The sequence below is a fragment of the Mercurialis annua genome, linkage group LG7 (genome assembly GCF_937616625.2).
Source record: "Mercurialis annua linkage group LG7, ddMerAnnu1.2, whole genome shotgun sequence".
Lineage (NCBI taxonomy): Eukaryota > Viridiplantae > Streptophyta > Magnoliopsida > Malpighiales > Euphorbiaceae > Mercurialis > Mercurialis annua.
In genome coordinates, this window is record NC_065576.1 from 33,653,234 (window position 1) to 33,673,902 (window position 20,669).

General features: G+C 36.4%; 1 protein-coding gene across 1 annotated transcript; it reads right to left on the bottom strand.

Moving 5' to 3' along the window:
• Positions 1 to 12,608: 12,608 nt before the first annotated feature.
• Positions 12,609 to 19,205, bottom strand: LOC130014797 (uncharacterized). Its single transcript, XM_056103724.1, has 3 exons — positions 18,929 to 19,205; positions 13,147 to 13,219; positions 12,609 to 12,742 (listed from the first exon to the last, which is right to left on the bottom strand). The coding sequence occupies exons 1-2, from the start codon at positions 19,191 to 19,193 to the stop codon at positions 13,179 to 13,181; spliced, it is 306 nt and encodes a 101-aa protein (XP_055959699.1). The 5' UTR covers positions 19,194 to 19,205; the 3' UTR covers positions 12,609 to 12,742; positions 13,147 to 13,178.
• Positions 19,206 to 20,669: the final 1,464 nt, after the last annotated feature.

Below are 20,669 nucleotides of genomic sequence, written 5' to 3' on the forward strand. Positions count from 1 at the left end.
GTCGCTCGAAAGGAGGAGCGACCCGCTCTTCCTCCAAGGAGGAGGAGCACAGATCTGCTCCTCCTTCATGGAAGGAAGAGCAGATCGCTCCTCCTTCCATGTCAGGGAGAGGAGGAGCCGCGGGCTCCTCCTCCTCCGAACGGAGAATTCGATTGTTTTTTTTTTTAAAAAAAAATTATATAATTTTACGGTTTTGTGTTTAAAAATTATTTATAGATAATACAAATTTAATAATTATTATAATTTTAATTTTATAAAGAAGAAGGTATTTTTGTATTAATAATAACATTAAAGTCTAATTAGAATATAGGTTAAAAAACGAAGGACTATTTTAAACTTTTTTTTAAAGAAAAAAAGTTCAATTTAGTGCTTTAGGGTAGAGTTGAAAACGAAAAATCAAAAAAAGGGTACAAATGAATTTTTTCCTAGGTCGGGGTATAAACGAAAAAATGTTACAAGGTGGGGGTTTTTTAAATAATTAGGCCTTAATTTTGTCATCTTATTACATCATTATGATATTTGTGATTGATAATTAAAATAATAAAATACACATTTTCATAAGCTAAAAAAACAAACATTTACTTTAAATTGACTATTGGAGGACTTAATCTTAATCTTTTATATGAAATTATTGTTGTTATCTTGAAGAAATTTATAAAGTCTATCCACATATAAATTAAATTGTAATAATTAGAATCTCACTCTTACATTTTTTATTCAATTTTGTCTTCAAATTTTCTAAAAATAACAAATATTTTTCTTATTGATATAAATATTATGAGTATTATTCTTAAATTGATCAAAATCGATATAATTAAATCCCTAAATAAGAAATTCAGAGACTGTACTGACCGATTGTTTGATGTTTATACCAAGCCAGTTAGATATTTTTTGGTCCACTCTCTTAAAGGATAGAAGATTACATCAAGAACAAACTAAAAGCAATTAATAATAAAAAAAAGGGTTAATGTTATAAAAATTCACTAACTTTACACATTTTCTCATTTTAATCACGCAGTTTGAGTTTTCTCATTTTCATGCACGAACTACCATTTTTTCTCAAATTCATGCACGATGCTGAGATGTCACAGCTCCATTGGCATAATTCACTGAGGTGGAGGTCATTTTACACCAATAATAGAGTGCCACCTCACCACCGTGTATGAATTTAGAAAAAAGTGGTAGTTCATACATTAAAATGTGAAAATTTAAACTGCGTGATTAAAATGAGAAAACGTGTAAAGTTCGTGATTGTTTTTGACATTAACCCTAAAAAAACTAAAAGCAATTAATATCTATTAAAACTTTTTAGACATTACAAAAATATAGGATATTTTAGAAAATGTAAAAAATCATTTTTTAAATTTTTAATATGTGTTTCTTCTTTCAAAATATTATATACTTAAGGAATGGAGGGAGAATAAATTATGTATAGTAAATATTATATGCATGAATTCAAAAAAAACAAAAAGATTTCGAAATCAAAATATCATCGGTACAAGTTCTTGATTTTTTAGCCATTTATTTTGACATTGCATGCCTCATAAGTATTTTGTCATTTTATAAAAAAGTGGAAAATCCACAAAAATATTCCTATTTAAGTAATATTTTATTTAAATGCGTAGAACTCTATATTTTTACATTCCTAACAAAACGAGAGAGAGAAGTTTTGCATTTTCTACCCCACTAATTAAATAAAGACACATCAACAAATATGTCATAATTTATCAAAAAAAAAATGTCATAAAACCAAAAAAGCAACAACAGGGAACAAGGGGCTGACGCGCGTGTCAGTCCTGCTGACGCACGCGCGTTAGCCCCTGTTTCCCCACTATTTCTTTAATTTAAAATTTTAAATCTATATCAATTTTCTTTCTAGTTTAATAATATTTATTGACAACATTAAAATTAGATTTAATGACTAGTAAAATGTAATATTATTGATAAATAAATTAATAATTTTTTTATTAATTTTAATTTTGTAAAATTTTAAAAATAATTGTGATTAATTTTGTTATAATTAATTTGTATATGATTTGTATATATACTAAATTAAATTTATATATCATAAGGTATGTATAAATAAAGTATTAAAGATGTATCCTCTGTATAATATACATTTAAAAAATATTTATTATGTATAAATTATGTATCACTAATTTATCAATCAAATACATTTAAAAAATATATCGTTCACGTCTCATAAACTAATATATATTTAAAAGATAATATACATTAATTATTGTTAATATATATTTTGTACATAATTCTAACGCATTGGACAATATATTATATGTATATATAATGTATCTTTAGCGTATCTCAAATCAAAAACAAAATGCATAAAATGTTCTAAAATATTTAATGTATCACTAATAAATATATCGTGTAACATATATTAAAAAAATATTTATTATAAATTACATATAAAAAATATATATATTTAAAAATATTTAAGAACATCTAAGATACGTATCAAAAACGTATCTATCATATATTATATATTGAAAAAGATGTGTCTATCATATATAAATTATGTATCGATGATGTATTAATCAAATATGTTTAAAAATATATCAATCACGTCTCATAATTATTAAAATTTATAAAATAATGTATATGAATTGTTTTCAATATATATTTAAGTTTTATCTCTAATGCATTAAATAATAAAATCATCTGTATATTTAGCATATAATTTATTTATTTTTGTTTTATGTATGTGTATTATTATTAATATACTAACAAAACAAGGTATAATTGGTATTTTGAAATAAAAAATAACTATAGCGAAAAAATCTAAAAGAAAAAAAAAAGAAAAGGTGAGAAACTGAAAAACCGGTTAAACCATTCGGTTTTATTAATATTCTTGTATTTCAAACAATTGCTTCCTTTCTATTTACTATGTTTGCTTGCTCTCTAAACAATTATGATTGACTTGCTATAAAGAGTAAATCAACAACTATTTTTAAAATATATATAGAAAGACAATAGCTAAAATCAAGCAAATATAATATGTCAACATCTATAAAATAGCTAGGTTGATCACCTTCTAAAATAAATTTTATATCAATGGTTATTTCCAAAATGAATACAGAAAGAAACAGACATTTAACTAAGTTTTTTCAACTAATGCAATATGTTGTCATATATACTAAAACTATTATATTACCTTTTTTTAATTATTTAAAAAAAACATTACCCAGTTAATTGTTTTTCTTTTTTTATTATGAAACCTGTAATTAAAATAATAAGATAAGCTAAATCAAAATGGCTAATTAATTTATTTTTTATTAACTAACCTTAGTTTAATTATTTTTGCAACTTTAGATAATGTGAGACAAACAACCATTTTACGCATGTGAGAAACTAATAATATATTTTGATAGAAAGTATTAATCTATATTGTTTTTTTTATTTTCATTCTAAATTTTATAAAACCGGTTCAACTGACGGCTAAATGGGTTGAACAAGTTGAATTGCGAAACGGTGGCTATGCCAGTTCGGTTTTTCAAACACTGGTTGAAAGATATCATATTTACTGATATTATTTCTATAGACTAATTTTTTCACGACTCGAAATTTCAGGCCATGACCGACGCTAGGGAATAGGAATGGTAGTTCCAAAACCCGTAGCAAATCTTTTAAAAACACATATAAATTTTTCGCAAAACAAATCATTTTGTTAAAACAATAAACCTTTTCAATACTGTTACATAACAGTCTTTTGGAAACCAATGACATACCGAGCGATATATCATTTCAAGCATCGCCCTTTTTCTGCTTAAACAAAACATTTCACAACCAATTCCATTCATCGCAATTGGTAAAACATTTAAACGGTTTGCAGGGGAATTACAAAACCGTTCGTATTTGTCAAAGTTGTAAAAATCATTTAAAATCATCTGACAGATTGTCCATACCATTTAGACTAGGACTGGAGGACTATTTGTAGCACTACTGAGCGACTCCTCTTTACTGTACTTACAGACTTCCGAAACAAGAGTGGAAGTCTGGCACTTCAGATGCTTTCACCTGAAATGAAACACTAGGGGGGTCAGTCGTCACTAAGTAAGTTCATTAGTTTACACCAAAGTTATTATAAAACATTTCAAAAGATCGTATCATTTATCCAAATGAATGCATCCATGTATAAACATTCCAGATGAAATCCTAATCCAAAGATTACTAAGAAACCAACTACAGGACATCCAATGAGTCTGGACCGTATATAATCGTCCGTCGTCACAGACTTCACTTATGACAGCATCTGGGCCCGGAACTAAGCCATCGTCGCCACAGATCTGTATTGAGTAACCGGGCCAGGAACAACGCCACCATCGCCATAGTTCTGTATAGGGTAACTGGACCGGGAACAACGCCACCATCGCAACAGTTTCCCGTTAAGTCCAGGAAGGAAACTATGCCTCCGTCGCCATCTAACTTAAGAAACCATACAAAACTTTAAGAAACAAGGTTATCTAATCTCAATACTGGTGATCACGTAGTCCTATTGACACCCAATAGATAGTTTGTTTCATCGGTTCTATACTGGTTTCAAACATGATCTATGCATTTCAAAGCAAAGCAATTTATTTAAATAACACTTTAAATATAAACATTCGATGTAACAAACTCACAACTTGCTTTCCATTCTTTGTTCAATTTGTAATCCCCGTCAAACTTCTCGAGCTCCTTGTTCATTCGTAGGTTACTTGTCACACCCTAAGATAATTATCAAACATATATCGAGTTAGGATTTAACTCGATAATTACTTATTACTCGAGAATTAATTACTTACAAATGACCTTGATACGTTATCGCATCTACCTCAATATCTCCCCATTTAAGCCTATCTAACATAGTCTAACTATTAAATAAACTTGACATTCGTAAAGTTAAGAATGTCTTCTATAATTTCTGTATAGGCCTCACGCTGAACTTAACACTTGAAGGTGTCGATTATTAGCCCGGAAATCAATCCTATAGGCTGCCACAAAGTTTCTGAACTGCTATGTACAACATATGTTCTGATTTATTTGGGAAATTTAGAGGCCGAAACTACAGAAACTCAGAGCTAAACATATTTAGTTAACACCCTTAAGTTTCCTTACTAGCAAACGGAACTCAATTTAGAGTTACATAGCCCAAGATATTGCCCTTGCAATATGGATGTTCTACAGCGCACAATTTCTGCAATTCATCAACTTTCTTACATTCAAATTTAATCAATCCAAATTTTCTACAAAACAGCCCTAGATGTTCATAACAAAGCATCAAAACCTCACTTGCATATCATCATTTCAATCTTAGCCTAGGCCAAACCTATCATCAATATTGCATACCAAAATTCCATCCATATATAACACAACCAAACATCAATCACCAAACACTATTCTAAGCATGAAATTGTCAAAACCTATCTCCATTTTCTTAACCAAACATCAAACCAAAAGACTTATAAATATCAAGACTTTATAATCAAAGTTCTAGCTCAATTAATCATTACCACCATCTCTTAACAACCTTACTAACAAGTTTTGAATATTAATAATTCAAATTATCAACAAAGCTCATAAACCCTATAACTTTTAATCAAATTATCTTTCAAGTCAACCATTAAAACTTGTAATTCATAAGCTTAAGACAATTACCTTTGTCTTGTGAAGGATTTTCCTACAAAAATAAGAGTTATGGTAAGCAATTCCTATGGTGATGGTTGTGATGGTGTATTCGGCCAAGTGAGGGAGAGAAGAGAGTGTTTTTTTCTTTCTTTCTTTTGATATCATTAACTAAGGAAATGTGATAAGAAATAGACTCCTTTCTTAGGAAGTTTTCTATTTGGCAAAAGGTCCTTTTTAGCAACTACTTTCTTAGGAAGTTTGTGGCTAAAAGCCCATTTTGGCTTAAAGTGGCTAAAAGCTCACTTTAACTCAAAACGGTTAAGTTTAACTTAAACTCAAATTTCCAAATAACTGCCGTGCTTCCTTTTCAAATTATTTAGGATATCCTTTTCCGAATAATTCTTATAAAATTTCATGAACATTGGCGTGAAAATTATTAGCTCAGGACATATATCTTATTTTATTCTTAGTCCTGTTAATAATTGCTCTGACAAATAATAATTTATACTTCAAAATATTATTCTATCTCTTAATTGCTATTCTTATCTCAATTATACTTCTTAATTTGAGTTTTATTCCCGACTTACTAGACTTATATCCCATAATTTAGGACTCGTGGCACGATCTGATTGTCGTAGGATTTTAGGGTTCTTACAATCGCCCCTCCTTATAATGAATTCGTCCTCGAATTCAAACCTTTGCCACTTACCTAAACAAACTAATATGCGCACCCTTATCGCATACTTACATCTACTTTTCATTTACACCCTTTTTGCTTGGGTGGTTCTTCTAAGGAACTTTTATCATCGGAACCTTATTTGTTTGCAAGTTTCATGTCCTTATATCGAAAATCTTTACTTGTCCCTTCTTTGTATACCAATTCTTACGTGCTTCTACTGTCTGTGGCTGAATCACAGAAGAGAAGTCTTAATCCAACTTTTAACCCCTTATTCATGTCTTCGATCATTTGGTATAGACTATCATACCTTAAGTACAACATTATACCCCTTATGTCCAAATTGGACTACGCCTTTCCTAGGTGTATCTCTTATCTATTATTGTTTATGACCTTGGATAACTCTCTTTGTTATCCCGTCTTTTGTTTCATCCTATGGTCGTTGATAACATCTTTAAAGATTGTTAGTCTTATACTACGTTTCTTCGTATCATACTTACTTGTACATTGATATTCAATGTCCGTTGTAAAAGAGGTAACTAATCTCCTTATGAACTTTCTTAGTTTGCGCTTAGCAAATCCGTATACGGTTCTCGTGACGATAGGACAACATCTGTTGTCGCGTTGGGATTTTTAATCCCGTAAATTATTAACTTTTAGTCTTCGTACAGTTCACAATGTCCTTTGCAATTCCAATTTGAACTTCGGGTTGCAATTGAAACCCAAAAGAATTAAAAATCGGCCCGGAAATCACTTCCTCGGGTTATCTTTAACTACTAGTATGGGCTGCTACTGAGCCTTTGAACTAAGCGTTTAGCTAATCCTTACTTGGAATACTTTTAGTATTCGTATACCTTATCTTCTTGTCTACAACTTCCGTTGGAGTCGAACTACTATCGACATCTTTTTAAGATCTTTAAGCCTTCACTTATACCTTTCCTTTCATGTTGAGTATATGGGTATTCCTTTACCTTATCTCGCATCTTACTTCTTTGTAGATTTCTTGTCTTATGATATGTTAGCACTTAATGCATATCCCTTGTACCTATCTAGGATCTCTCCTTGTCATATGCCCTTTTTACTTCCTTCCATATACATGATAGACTATTATTCCAAAATAGTTCTATCGATCCTTGGTCGAGTGTCTCTTGAGACCTCAATCTTAGTCCTAACTCTGGTTTGTTAGGTTGTACTACTTCTTAATGGATCTCCATTCCATCTTTGCCTTTTATGGACTTTCGAGTTCATCAAAATCCAACGTCATCTTTCTTGACGTTTCCTTCCTTCCTCCTACTTAATCATGTACGTGATTACTTTTTTTCCCTCTTCGCTTTTGCTGCGACACTCTGATCATTCATTCAGTAACTATTGTCTTTATAGTTAGATTTTATATGATCTTTCGTTCTACATCCTTATTTATGTCTTATGGTCAATAGGAATGTCTTTTCCTTTTTAACTCATCTTATGCTTCATGGTTTCCTAGATTCATGAAGTTGAATGCCTGCTTGGCATTACTCGATATGTATCGAGTCCTTATCCACCACGTACCTTAGTTCTCAATTCCTTATCTTTAACTTACTGGACTAAACTGGTGGTATCCTTTACCATTGTCCATTGTAATCCTTATCTTTTCTTTACTATGTTCCTTGACCAATTAGTACCTCTTATCTCAATGTAAATCTTGCCTTGGGATCCTTTAGTCCTAGTGGATATTGGATTGGTAACTTCTTTACCATTGCTCCATGAGGTTTCTAACCGATGACCTAGCGTACCTTCTGATCGTCTTATCTTACTTCAACAACTTCCATCTCTATTATCGTTAGAGGATTGGAAGTTACTTCTTTCAAGTTCATTGATGTATTGCACTCTTGGTCGTGTGAATTCGTCCCTTGCATTCTTGCTGATAGCTTGTCTATCGGTAAGAATGATCTTTCTAAATCAATTCTATTTTCCTTGACTCCATGTGTTTTTACTACATAGAATTTGATTACTTTTATCCCCTTGTCACATTCCATGTAACGTTCTTAATTCCTTTCCTCGATTGTCTTTATCGAGTGTTACTCCTTATCTTAGGTTTTTTAAACCTTATCTATATCGACTATCCCAGTCGATCTCCTTCCATCCTTTATCTATCATTAATACACATATAACCTTGTACTTAAATGCCTCTATATAGGTATCTTACTTCAAAGTCCTTATTCCTTATAGGTTTTGTTCCTTATCGTTCCTTATCTCGATCTATCAGATAATATCCTCGTGTTATAGCTCAACTCCTTTTGTTGAGTCTCTACTTCCTATTCCTTTTACATCCTTCGATGTCTCTATGGCTTACTAGCCTTATCAAGTGTTTACCTTTTTCGCTTCTTTTAACAATCGTTGATTTAAAACTACATTCTTTTATAGTACTCATGTATTCGCATATCGCGAGTTTCCCTGATCGTATCCCTTGTTTACATCAACCATATACTTTAGTGTTGACATAATTGATCATATATCTCGATGTCGTATCCTACAATCATCGTTGCACCTCTCATTCTCGAGGTGACTTACTCATCTTATATGATTCTTATCGTCGTAAGTTTTACCTATAAGGTGTGAACTACGTTCACTATCTAACTATACTTATACAATTTCTATGTTCTTTTACATTTGCTATTACTCTTTGTTATAGCTTGGTATTGGTGTCACATGAATTTCCATCTGGTTTCCTTACGTTTCAAATCCATTTTCCTTTACCCGCCGGGATTTTCAAAACGTTCTTTCCTCAAAACAAATACAATTTCAATAATATTGTTTCAAAACTTTCAGTATAATTGCGCATCAGAGTGATGACACCTCTCATCACTAAAGAGTTGCCATTTTCAAATTTCTTTTATTGGTCGTATCAGCCAATGTATAATGCAAGGTTTTAAATCAATGTGCTTATACATATGTGTTGATACTGAAATATATTTTAAAACATGCACTTCATGTTTCTTATGACTCACTATATGCTATGTCTATGCACTATTATACTTTCAAAAGAAATTTCAAAACTTTGTTTTTATCGTAAGTTCACTCAGATCGGATCGTCTGTGACATTTATCTTTTCTTTATTATGACTTCATTATCATTCTTATTGGTGTACTTTATTCTTGCTCTCTATCATTCTATCATACAATATCAAGCTATGTTAAGGGCATAATAATTCAGGCATATTGGACATTTTGTAGAGTATGTCGAACTCTTTTAATATGTGTTCGATGTGTGTAATCTAAGTTTTGTTCCTTTCCTAAAAGATACTTTACGTTATGCACCTAGGTTCCCAAGCTTCCTAGTGCATCCTCTATGTGACAACCACCTATCGTTCATATAACACGTCTAAATTCTAATGGTTTGCCTTATTGGCTAAACCATAGCTACTATAAGCGACATGTTAGCATAAGGCACGAGCATCGTACCTTGGGGTGCCTGAATAGACTCGCCTCGTTCTCGGATCATTATCCCTGATCAGCGACGTCTAATCCCCTTCAAAACACCCCTGGTTGTTGCCACTGGATTGAACCATCCAATTGGTTCAAGAACATCCAATTGATGTTCGGGTAATCGTGCTCTTCCTCTATGATAACGGTCGAGCGTAATTACCCTAACATTCGAGTGCGTCCTCGAGCTGATTAGTTTCACCAGCTATATAGGAATGATGCTCAAATACTTCCTCGAGCAGTTCACTTAACTTGGGACCTAGACCCCTTACAGATATCTAATTGTCCTTTAGATATCAGGAATCCTTCCTGACTTTCCAAGAAACTACTCTGGTACCTGAGAGATACTTCCTCTTCGCTTGACATAACGTATGGCTATGCTCAATCTTGCTCACACATGCTGAGCAGGAGCAACTTATTGTGAGAATTCACCTCTCACGATTCCTTCTACATATGCATGTTTCATATGCATACCTTATTGTACATGAAACACGCATGGCCTACTCGTATATGCGTATTCTTACAAACAAACAACATTCACAAAGCAATCGATCTTACAACCTCGCATTCTATCATAGAGGGTTAGAAGTTTGACAAATAAAGAAGATTTATCAATGACATGACCCAAGTCCTATAGCTGCAGTAGTTCCTAACTTTACCCTTGGGAAAATATCAATTCTAGGTATGGACAAACACCGATCACATATGAGCAATGGCTTATGAATCTAAACATTGCTTTGATACTAACTTTGTCATGACTCGAAATTTCAGGCTACGACCGGCGCTAGGGAATGGGAATGGTAGTTCCAAAACCCGTAGGAAACCTTTTAAAAACACATATAATTTTTTTGCAAAACATCATTTTGTCAAAACAATAAACCTTTTCAATACTGTTACATAGCAGTCTTTTGGAAACCAGGGACTTATCGAGCGATACATCATTTCAAGCACTGCCCAGGGACAACCAATTTCATTCACCGAAAATTGGTAAAACATTTAAACGGTTTATAGCGGAATTACAAAACACTTCATATTTATCAGAGTTGCACAAATCATTTAAAATCATCTGACAGACTGTCCATACCATCTAGACTAGGAGTCGACTACTTGCAGCACTATTGAACGACTCCTCTTTACTGTACTTACAGACATCCGAAACAAGAGTGGAAGTCTGGCACTTCAGATTCTTTCACCTGAAATGAAACACTATAGGGGGGGTCAGTCGTCACTGAGTGAGTTTCTTAGTTTACACCAAAGTAATTATAAAGCATTTCAAAAGAACGTATGATTTATCCAAATGAATGCATCCATGTATAAACAATCCAGATGAAACCCTAATCCAAATATTCCTAAGAAACCAACTACGTAAATCTAATGAGTCTGGACCGTACATAATCTCCCTTCGTCACAGACTTCACTTATGACAGCATCTGGGTCGGGAACTAAGCCACCGTCGCCACATATCTGTATTGAGTAACTGGGCCGGGAACAACGCCAGCATCGTCACAGTTCTGTATTAGGTAACCAGGCCGGGAACAACGCTGCCATCGCCACAGTTTCCCGTTAAGTACAAGCCGGGAACTAAGCCACCGCCATCTAACTTAACAAACCATACTTAACTCTAAGAAAAAAGGTTATCTAATCTCAGTACTGGTGATCACGCAGTCATATTGACACCCAATAGGTAGTTTGTTTAATCGGTTTTATACTGGTTTCTAAACTTGATATATGCATTTCAAAGAAAATAAATTTATTTAAATAACACTTTAAATTTAAACATTCGACGTAATAAACTCACAACTTGCTTTCAATTCTTTGTTCAATTTGTAACCCCCGTCAAGCTTCTCGAGCTCCTTGTATATTCGTAGGTTACTTTTCAAACCCTAAGACAATTATCAAACATATATTGAGTTAGGATTTAACTCGATAATTACTTATGACTCGAGAATTAATTACTTACAAATGACCTTTATACGTTATCATATCTACCCCAATACCTCTCCATTTAGTCTATCTAACATCGTCTAACTCTTAAACAAGATTGGCATTCTTAAAGTTAAGAATGTCCTCTATAATTTCTGTATAGGCCTCGGGATGAACTTAACACTTGAAGGTGTCGGTTATTAGCACGGAAATTGATCCTATAGGCTACCCCAAAGTTTCAAAACTACTATGTACAACATAATGTTCTGATTTATTTGGGCAATTTAGAGGCCGAAACTGCAGAAACGCAAAGCTAAATATATTTAGCTAACACCCTTAAGTTTCCGCACCAATAAAAGGAACTCAATTCGGAGTTACACAGCCCGAGATATTTCCCTCGCAATATGACTTTTCTGCTGCGCACGATTTCTGTAATTCATCAACTCTCTTACATTCAAACTTAATCAATCCAAATTCTCTACAAAACAGCCCTATAAGTTCATAACAAAGCATCAAGCCCTCACTTGCATATGATCATTTCAATCTTAGCCTAGGCTAAACCTATCATCAATATTGCATACAAACATTCCATCCATATATAACACAACCAAACATCAGTTACCAAACACTATTCTAAGCATGTAATTACCGAAACCTATCTCCAATTTCTTAACAAAATATCAAGCCAAAAGACTTATCAATATCAAGACTTTATAATCTGTCACGACCCAATTTCGTGGATCGTGACCGGCGCTAGGGTATGGGTATGGTCGTACCAAAACCCGTAGCAAGCCTTGCGGAAAAACAATAAACAATATAAATAACTTAAATATCTGGAAAGTTTACAGCATGCCTTATATATAAAAATAAATAATCCGGAGTGAACATGCCAATAAATAATCAAGCAAATCGATAATCCCAAAGTATAATAATCCAATGAAATAAATAACTAGTTCTACTGCGGTCTAAGAGTTCGAAAAATAGAAACTAGTTTAATAACATAAAAACCTCCGAGGAATCAAAAGAATCGGAGTGGACCAGCTTTCAAATCATAAACCTGGAAAATTTGGGAAAACAACGGGGTCAGATATACTGAGATGAGTTCGCAATACTATTTACATTTATTAAGTTTAAAACCCTTAAATCAAAACATTTTTATACTAATATAATATGATTATGGAAAAACAGTATTGAAATGATCCCAGCGTAAGTATGACATAGCATACCGATAAACCCAAAGTGGACGGGAACAAATCCTCGTCAAATAAATATACCAGCGTGAGCAAGACTTTAGTCTGCCGTTTCCCAGAGTACTTACCGGTGCACACAGTCTCGATACAAGCCTATCGAGTAGCTCGTTTCAATCCAGTTCCATAATCCGTAAAAATAGTTCGCAAACATTTATAATATTAAAATAAATTGCGGTACTTAATAAAGCGGTAAATAGCACTACAAACTCACTGCTTGCTTATCCACGTGATCTTGGCAAACAGCTAACCCTGCGTAGACTCCGAAGCACGAACAGTCGACGGGTCTAAAATAATAAATAGGTTAAAATCCGTTGACCCCTAACTCTAAGATCACTAAACACCACGTAGGACTAGCACAAATAATAATCCAGATAGAAACACAAAGAAACACAATTCTCAAATAAAATGTAATGCCGTAATTTATTCAAGACTATTGAGTTCGTACTTAAATTCAATCCGAAAATATTATTAAAATAATACTTAATTGATAAATAAAATCAATTCCTCAAATAGTGGGTTGCCGAGTTTCTTAAAACTACCAAGCTAATCCCACATTTCGGGCGACCCAAGTCTAACCCGACCCAACCATAAAACTAGAGTTATAAACCACAGTTTATAATTTAATATTTAATAAAATATTAATCGACATTAAAATAGAACTCAATAGCTTGAAACCCAAGTAACTAATTATTACCGGCAAATATCTCAAATAACTAAATAACAAAATAAAGTAAAAATATGACCTTAATCTCAAAGGCATTCTAAATCAAAATCTTAAATTATCGATTAATTAATAATTAATAATAATTATTAATTAATTTTTAAATATTCAAATATTATTTTTATGCCTAAAATAATATAATCAATTTGACAAACTTTCAAGTTAAATAAAATCCCTAAAACTTATTTAGTATAGTCAATATATAATATTTAAGTATAAACTATTATAAAATTAATATTTAATTTAAACTTAAAATATTAATGCCCGAAGTATATTTCAATTTATAAATAATAATATTATTTAAAACGTTAATTAATAAGTCAAAACCAATTTAGTAATTTGAAATCAAAAATCAATATCAAATAGTTAAAAGATAAGTTTAGGAACCATTATATTTTAGTCACAAAAACTTGATGACCAAAACAAACCATTAACCAAAACAATTTCAAACTAACCAATTAAACACCAACACCTAATCACCTTTTTCAATTGTTCATTCAATTGATCCCAACACTTACAGAGAAACGATTTCTCATGAAATCAAACTCAAGAAACCAACTATTAAACTGTTACCTTATAAACTAGCAACACAATCAATTTCAAACAACTATATCATGATTTTCGAGATCAAAAGCAAGAAAAAAACCTTCAATGTCGACTTCAAAGAACAAAGGATATCACTGAACTTGGTTGTTCTGAGAATGACGAACCATAACATGAAAACAATGGATTATACTTCATGAAAGCTTAGACTAACAACCATTAAAGAGATTAAAACCCATAAAAGATATTACAATCAAGAACACCACAAATCACAATCCTTTTCACAAGGAATCAATTCAGAAAATCAACCCAAGCATCGGCAGTAACATGTCAATGAAAACAGTTTACAACCTTTCAAAACGATAAACTTGCGGCAATTGAAACGGAATTGATTATGTACCGTTTGACAAACGAAAGGTGTAGAAACGAAGATGCATGAGTCTACTTTCACGGGAAACAAACGGAATTGATTTCGACCTCCGAACGGCTGTCAAACAAATTAAAATCCCAAGAGATCGATTTATAACTCAAAAACAGAATTTCTTAAAAACGGTAAAACGGCGGCGATTGATACGAGAAATATAACGTACCGATGAGTAAACTAAAAGTTGGGAATCGTAGATATACGAGTCTAGAACGTCTGAGATCAAACGGAATCAGTTTCTACCTAGAATCGAGAGAGAACGATCAAAAATTCAGAGGTGTCGATAATAAGCAAAATCTGGAAAATTGAATAACAAAAGCTTACCGGAGCAGCAACTTTGGATGAGGATTTCAGCTTCGTTTTTCAGCGAAAGAACGAAAGGAAAGCGGCTAGGGTTAGAGGGAAGTGTGATGAAGGTTTTCTGTTTAGAAGTCGATCTAAAATAACGCAAGGAACTAGGTCGAAATTGAGTGCGAAGTGGGCTAGACGCGACATCCCCCGGCCCAGACATGTTCTCGAACGAGAACAGGCCTGGGAAAGGATTCTCGTTCGAAAATCCTTAGATTCTCGAACGAGAATCCTTGTGTTTCTCAGGTCTTGATTTAGACCTGAGTCACAAGGCAGTGGTTCAACCATTTTGGTTGAACCACAAGCCAAAGAAAAAAATTTATATTTTAATCCGAACCAAAAATGAATCGAACCAAAAATGAATCGAACCACAAACTATTTACGAAACTAAAATACCCCTTAAAACACATCCGAAACCACGTCGGAAATTAACAAAATAAATCTAAAATTTTACGGGATATTACATTCTTCCCAACTAATTAAAAATTCGTCCTCGAATTTAACACAATAATCACATAGCACAAAATCAACCCAAAATACCAAAAGATTCATAAAAATCAGATAACAATCGAAATTTTGTACCTCAAGGAAATAGAAAAGGATAGCGATTCCTCATATCCAACTCGGTCTCCCACGTGCACTCCTCAACAGAATGGTTCCGCCATAAAACCTTGACCATCGGAATCTCCTTGTTCCGTAACTTACGAACCTGCGTATCAACAATCTCAACAGGCTGCTCCTCGTAAGATAACTCATGGTCAATCTCAACACTCTGCGGTACTATCACGTGAGAAGGATCAGAAATACACTTCCTCAACATGGAAATGTGAAACACTGGGTGAACCAACGACATATCTGGTGGCAACGCTAACTTGTACGCCACTGCTCCAATACGCTCAATGATCTCATACGGACCAACATACCTCGGTGCTAACTTCCCCTTCACACCAAAACGCACAACGCCCTTCATAGGCGAAACCCGAAGAAACACGAAATCTCCAACCCGAAACTCCATGTCTTTTCTCTTCGGATCAGCATAACTCTTATGCCGACTAAACGCTGTCTGCAATCTCCGCTTGATCAACGGTACCTTCTCTGAGGTAATCTGAATAATCTCTGCTCCCGAGAGCTTGCGCTCGCCAACCTCCTCCCAACAGATAGGAGATCGACACTTGCGCCCGTACAAGGCCTCATAAGGTGCCATCTCGATACTAGCGTGGTAACTGTTGTTGTAGGAAAACTCAATCAAAGGCAAATGAGTATCCCAGCTACCCTGAAAATCCAGAACACACATCCTGAGCATGTCCTCCAAGGTCTGAATAGTCCTCTCAGACTGACCGTCAGTCTGAGGATGAAAAGCAGTACTGAAATCCAATCTCGTACCTAAAGATTCCTGCATCGCTTTCCAAAATCGAGAGGTGAAAACTGAACCTCTGTCCGAAACTATCGACACTGGTACACCATGTAGACTCACAATCCGATCGATGTACAACTGTGCCAACTTCGAAGCCTGGTAAGTAACCTTGATCGGTAAGAAGTGAGCTGACTTGGTCAAACGGTCAACTATCACCCAAATCGAATCATACCCCAGTCGGGTACGTGGCAAACCAACCACAAAATCCATAGCGATTCGCTCCCATTTCTATTCTGGAATAGGTAGCGGTTGCAGATATCCAAACGGTCTCTGATGCTCTAACTTTACCTGCTGGCAAGTCAAACACTTAGACACAAACTCTGCAACATCCTTTTTCATTCCGCTCCACCAGTACGTACCCTTGAGATCATGGTACATCTTGGTAGAACCCGGATGAACACTGTAAGATGACTTGTGCGCTTCTTCCAGAATCTGGTCTCTCAAACCATCCGAATCTGGAACACACAGTCGAGAACCGTACCTGAGAACTCCATCCGCCAGAACAAACTCAGAATTCCCATCCAGATGGATCTCATCCATAATCCGTTTCAATTGTGAATCATCAGCTTGTGAAGCTTTGATCCTATCAATCAAAATCGGTTGCACTTGCAACTGTGCCAACAAACAGCCATTCTGTGAAACCTGAAACCTGTAACCCGAAGCTAACAAACCATGCCACTCGCGAATCATGGGTCTCCGCCCAACCTCAGAAATATGGGCCAAACTGCCCGAAGACTTGTGACTCAACGCATCAGCTACCACATTAGCCTTGCCCGGATGGTACTGAATAGAACAATCGTAGTCTTTCAGTAACTCCAACCATCTTCGCTGCCTCAGATTCAACTCACGCTGATCAAAGATGTACTTCAGACTCTTATGATCAGTAAAGATCTCGCAAGTCGCACCGTACAAGTAGTGCCTCCAGATCTTGAGAGCAAAGACCACAGCTGCTAACTCCAGATCATGAGTAGGATAATTCACCTCATGCTTCTTCAGCTGGCGAGAAGCATAGGCAATCACCTTACCATGTTGCATAAGAACGCAACCCAAACCGATACGGGAAGCATCACAATAGACAGTGAACCCCTCAATGCCAGATGGCAAAGCTAACACAGGAGCTGTAGTCAGAATCTCTTTGAGCTTCTCAAAGCTCGCCTCGCACTTGTCAGTCCACTCAAACTTAACACCTTTCTGTGTCAGTTTAGTCATCGGTGCAGATATTCTGGAGAAATCCTGCACGAACCGACGATAATAGCCAGCTAACCCTAGAAAACTTCTGATCTCGGTAACTGACCTCGGCCTCTGCCAATCCATAACCGCCTCAATCTTCGTCGGATCAACCTTGATCCCATCCTTTGACACCACGTGTCCTAAGAAGGTAACTTGATCCAGCCAAAATTCGCACTTCGAGAACTTAGCATACAGCTGATGCAGTATCGTTCTCAAGTGGAAAGCATGCTCCTCCTCACTCCGAGAGTAAATCAGTATGTCATCAATAAACACAATGACGAACTGATCCAGAAACGTCTTGAATACCCGGTTCATCATATCCATAAACGCTGCTGGTGCGTTAGTCAATCCAAAGGACATGACCAGAAACTCGAAATGCCCATACCGCGTTCTGAAAGCAGTCTTAGGCACATCGACGTCTCGAATCCGAAGTTGATGATACCCGGATCTCAAATCGACCTTTGAAAAGCACTTAGCACCCTCCAACTGGTCGAACAAATCATCAATACGAGGGAGAGGATACCGGTTCTTGATAGTAACCTTGTTCAGCTGTCTGTAGTCAATACACAGCCAAAATGACCCATCCTTCTTCTTGACAAACAACACCGGAGCACCCCACGGAGAAGTACTCGGTCTGATAAAACCACTATCAAGCAATTCTTATAACTGTTCCTTCAACTCTTTCAGCTCCGCAAGAGCCATCCGATACGGCGGTATCGAAATAGGAGCTGTTCCAGGAGCAACATCAATACAGAACTCGATGTCACGATCGGATGGTAATCCAGGCAACTCCTCCGGAAACACATCAGTGAACTCATTCACTATCGGAACACTATGCACATCACCACTGTCACCCTGTAAGTCACGAACAACTGCTAAAAAGGCCTGGCAACCCTTGCCCATCATACGCTTGGCCTTGATCGCCGAAATTAGATTCTTAGGCGCTTCTGTCTTTTCCCCTTGGAAGGAAAAAGGCATATCACCCGGAATCCCAAACAATACCGACTTCCCTCGACAGTCGATAGATGCAAAATGGCGTGAGAGCCAATCCATCCCCAAGATGACATCAAAAGTCAATACATCAAGCATAATCAAGTCAGCACTAAGCTCTCTACCATGTATAACCACAGAACAAGAAGGATAGACCACATCCACCACAACACAGTCAGACAAAGGCGTAGATACAGATAAAGGCTCTAACAACCTAGATGGTGTCACACCCAATTTAGCAGCAAAACTCGATGAAACAAAAGAGTGTGTAGCACCCGCATCAAATAAAACCAAGGCATCTACAAATGAAGTGGGAATAGTACCTTGCACCACGGCGTTTGATGCACGAGCATCCTGAGGAGTCAGAGCAAATACTCTGGCCTGACCCTGTCCCTGCTGCGGTGCCTGAGAAGAACTGTAACTACCCGAGCCTCTACCACCGTTCCCACGGCCACCAAAACCACGCCCTCCTGAACCACGGCCCCGCTGGCCACCAAACGAAGCGGCAGGTTGAGAATACCCTGCCGAAGGAGTGAAAACGGGCCTCTGCTGCTGAAAGAACGGCTGAGCAACACTAGCCGATGACATCTGCTGCCCAGACGACGGACACTCCGTAGCAAAGTGACCCTGCTGGCCACAAGCATAGCAGCTACCTGGTGCAACTATGCACTGTCCCGAATGTCTGCGCCTGCAGTTCTGACAAAACGGAACGCTAGAAGTACCACTGTAACCGCGACCAGATCCACGGCTATTCCCACTGTAACCCGAACTGTGAGAATACGGCTGATACCCTTTTCGAACACCTCCTTTCTGACTCTTGTACTGGGAAGGCTTGTGGTGATAGTTGCTACTACCACCCTGCTGCCCACCACTCGCCTTCTTCGTCTCAGTCATTTTCCCTAAGTGCAGCAAATTTGCCTCCATCCGACGGGCACTGTCCACTACAGCAGAAAATTCTTTGGTCGTCTCAGTCAGAAGACTAATAAAGTCAGCACCCAGACCCTTCACGTATCTATCGTTCACCCTCTGTTGTTCAGTCTGCAGATCTGGGGCAAAGCGACTAAGTCTCACGAACTCAGTAGTGTACTCGTGTGCCGATCTGTCATCTCTCTTCAGAACCAGCAGTCTGTCTCTGAAACCCTCTGTCACTGAAAACGGCAAGAAGAAAGCTCTGAATCTCGCCACAAACTGAGCCCAGGAGATGGTAGCCATGTCAGCATGAACAGAGCTTCGAAACCAGTCCCCAGCTGAACCCTTCATTGACATCTCTACCAGAACGACGGTCTGACGCTCTGTAGCCTGTAGTCGCCGAGCATTCTGCTCAACCTCCTCGAGAAAATCCAGCGCGTCTCCGGAACCGTCAAACTCCGTTGGCTTCAGCCTCATGTAAGCCAATACCAGCTCCCTGTCAGTGGTTCCAACACCACCAACCGCAACACCACCAGCCTGTGGTGCCTGTTGCTGCACGATCTGTCCCAGCATAGCATACTGGTTCTGCATGGCGATCTGTCCCGCCTGCAGTTGCACTTGATTATTCTGGAGTGCAGTGATCCCAGCCAGAAACATCGTGAAGTCAAATGGATCGATAGGAGCTTGTGGTACACCTGGTGCCTGGACGCCTGCACCACCACGTCCCCTACCTCTACCTCCAGCAGCCTGACCTCTGCCACCCCGACCCCTGCCAGCTCGGCCTCTACCAGCCGGAACTCAACCTGCACGTCCCCTGCCAACTTGAACCTCTGGTTCATGTTGGTCGACCTCAATCGACATAGCGTCATCAGCTTCAGCCTCAGCCTGAGCTGTAGCACGCCTACGAGTATTCATTCCTAAGAATGAAACAAACAATTCTCAAATAATGCCCACTTGGCAACACCCAGAGTATAATTAAACAGCTCAAAAATTAACAATTTATCCAGAGTAATAACACAAACATTCCAGAGTAAAGCAAAAAAAATTTCGCAAAGTAAAACATTAGTAACACATAAGACCGACTCAAACATCCCTAAAGGTGAAGGTAGAAGTTTTAAAAACAAAAGATGACGTTTCAAAAGACAAAACTTGAAT

Bases quoted from the DNA above. Each gene is read 5' to 3' on its own strand.
- LOC130014797 (XM_056103724.1), bottom strand. From the start codon at position 19,193: ATGTCATCGGCTAGTGTTGCTCAGCCGTTCTTTCAGCAGCAGAGGCCC. The intron at 13,220-18,928 runs GTACTATTCCCA...TTATTATTTTAG, and splicing joins ATCAAACGCCGTGGTGCAAG to ACCCGTCGACTGTTCGTGCT.